At 39.5% G+C, this 2,839-nt stretch overlaps 1 protein-coding gene across 1 annotated transcript in view; it reads right to left on the bottom strand.

Moving 5' to 3' along the window:
• Positions 1–1,559, bottom strand: part of LOC107561085 (gastrula zinc finger protein XlCGF8.2DB-like) — a 4,111-nt gene extending 2,552 nt beyond the window's left edge. The window contains exon 1 of the mRNA XM_016245433.1: positions 1,248–1,559. Within this exon, the coding sequence (XP_016100919.1) occupies positions 1,248–1,353 (106 nt within the window). The 5' untranslated portion in view covers positions 1,354–1,559. The remainder of the gene's footprint in view (positions 1–1,247) is intronic.
• Positions 1,560–2,839: the final 1,280 nt, after the last annotated feature.

Raw genomic sequence — 2,839 nt, 5'->3', positions numbered from 1 at the left:
TACCAAGGAAATTGTGTCTTGCCTACAGTCAAGCATGGTGGTGGTAGCATCGTGGTCTGGGGCTGCATGAGTGCTGCTGGTACTGGGGAGCTGCGGTTCATTGAGGGAAACATGGATTCCAGCATGTACTGTGACATTCTGAAGCAGAACATGATGTCCTCCCTTCAGAAACTGGGCCAAACGGCAGTTTTCCAACATGATAACAACCCCAAACACACCGCCAAGATGACAACTGCCTTGCTGAGAAAGCTGAAGGCGAAGGTGATGGCATGGCCAAGTATGTCTCCAGACCTGAACCCTATTGAGCACCTGTGGGGCATCCTCTAAAATGGTTGCTGAAATGTGAGGGGTGTATTCACTTTTGTGAGATACTGTGTATATATATATATATATATATGATAACGTTGAAAGTTAAAGTTGGCTATGAAAGTGAATGTAACCATGTAAACCTTTATATCATGTGCAAAAAAGGGTTAAATTCACATTTCATTCTAACATTGCAATCTAAAAACAAAAATAAGTCTTTTAAAGCGGAAGTTAAATTCATTAAACTAAAAATTAAAATAAATGTGACCCTGGACCACAAAACCAGTCATAAGGGTCAATTTTTCAAAATTGAGATTTATACATCATCTGAAAGTGGAATAAATAGTCTTCTGTTGAGGACTTTTCCCCCTACATTTCTAAAGGAATAGGCTAGTACACACACACACACACACACACAAAACAATTCTGAGACAAATAAACAACTTGTCTGACTTAACTTGAATAATTACACATCAGAAATCAATGAACACAGATCAGGCATTAGAATAAACAAGTTTACTTCCATGTTGTGACAATTCTGTCAGGTATATACAGTAAAAGTCTCAAGTTTGCAAAGCCTGCTGCAAAACTGTTACTGACTTACAGGGAAATGTCCCGAACAAGCAAATAATGCTCTACTAAAACATTCACATTATTGAAAATAACCAGAGTCCTATAGCGACTTTACTTAAAATTGGGCTTCTACTAGTGTAAAAACAAATTCAGTCTCACACGCTCTGAATTCAACACAGTTTTATGATTCTAAAAAGCAAAAATAAAGTCTATTAAGTCTTCTCAGAGTCGGTTCAGTCACACTTCTATAAGAACTTTGATCATATAAAAATAAGACCTTAACTTTCATTAAAATGTCTTAATCAATTTAAGGATCTGTGGATGTACCACAAACAGTCATTAAAGATGAACAAAGAATAAACACCAACCTTGATCCTCGTGCTTTATTCTCCAGGTTTCTGGTTCCTCGTGTTTTATTGTCCAGGTTTCTGGTTCACTCTTGTCCTCCTCACTCTCCTCTTTAACAAACAGCATCTTCACAGCAGCAGATCTCAGTTCAGATGATACTCCTCCAGATATTCCTGCTTGCTTCAAAACTTAGACACGACTATATGAGGATGATAATATTACTACAGGTATTTACTGACCTGATTTAAAAACTGTATTTTTTTATTTACAGAAACAACATTTCTAACAGTTTGTATTAAAACAGCTTCACGACAACAGAGATCATGGTGAAACTAAACTTCTTCCTCTGAGGTTTAATGGTGTTTGGCAAACAAACGTATGTGTTTTAGCGCCACCCGCTGGACTGGAGTGTGAAGCGACGAGAGGAATACGAGGAAAATTACTGTACTAATGTACAGTCATGGCCAAAAGTTTTGGCAGTGACATAAATTTAGTGTTTTGCAAAGTGTGCTGCTTAAGCTGTTGTGGTGTTCATTCACATTGTTTCTAGATTATTGTGTAGAGTGATCAAATGCATTTTTAAATAATTGCTAAAAGCTTCATTGGCCAAAAAATTAACTTTTGACAAAAAAAATCACTGTTTTTTGATCCTGACACAAAATGACTAGCTAACATTAATTGATTAATCATATCAGCAGCACATATGAAAGTGTGAATGAGTACTAGTCAGGTGAAATCACTATCATACTAATTAGATTGTAAGAGCAGACTGATAGCTATAAAAGGAGGGAAGAATTGCTTCCAATCATCGTGTTCTTGTTAGCAATGGTTACCGCCAAAGAAACACGTGCAGCCACCATCATAGCTTTGCATCAAAATGTCCTCACATGCAAGGAAATTGCTTCAAAGAATATTGCACCTGAAAGAACCATTTACCGGATCATCAAGAACTTCAAGGAGAAAGGTTCGACTGCAGTGAAGAAGTCTTCAGGACGTCCCAGAGTGTCCAGCAAGTGCCAGGACCGTCTCCTCCTGAGGAGTCAGCTACGGAATCGTGTCACCAGCAGTGCAGAGCTTGCTCAGGAACGGCAGCAGGTTGGTGTGAGAGCATCTGCACGCACAGCGAGATGAAGACTTTTGGACAACGGCCTGGTGTCAAGAAGGGCAGAAAAGAAGTCACTTCTCTCCAAGAAAAACATGAAGGACAGACTGAAATTCTGCAGGAAGTACAAGGATTGGACAGCAGAAGGCTGGTGCAAAGTTATTTTCTCTGATGAAGCTCCCTTCAGACTGTTTGGGACATCTGGAAAAAGGGGATGCACATAGAGAGCCTCCACGTGGCGCATCCTGGAAACTCTGACTAACACTCAGAGGCCAATCTCTATACAACCTACAATTACAAGTTATATCAGAAGCTCCACCAGTCTTTATATAATAAACATCAGAATGTCTTCATCTCTAAACCAGAAACACGGGCTCCCCTTAGAGCCGGTTTTGGCAGTTGCATCACTCAACATTGAGGGATACACGATCATGAAGGCAGAAGTAGTAGCGCAACAAAGCAGCAATTATGACATCCTTTGCTTACAAGAAACGCACCTGAAGCCCACTA

Source organism: Sinocyclocheilus grahami, unplaced genomic scaffold (assembly GCF_001515645.1).
Source record: "Sinocyclocheilus grahami isolate Dianchi unplaced genomic scaffold, SAMN03320097.WGS_v1.1 scaffold757.1, whole genome shotgun sequence".
In the NCBI taxonomy this organism is placed as follows: domain Eukaryota; kingdom Metazoa; phylum Chordata; class Actinopteri; order Cypriniformes; family Cyprinidae; genus Sinocyclocheilus; species Sinocyclocheilus grahami.
Note: the sequence above shows the minus strand (reverse complement) of the source record. Positions and strands in the feature narration are given on the sequence as shown.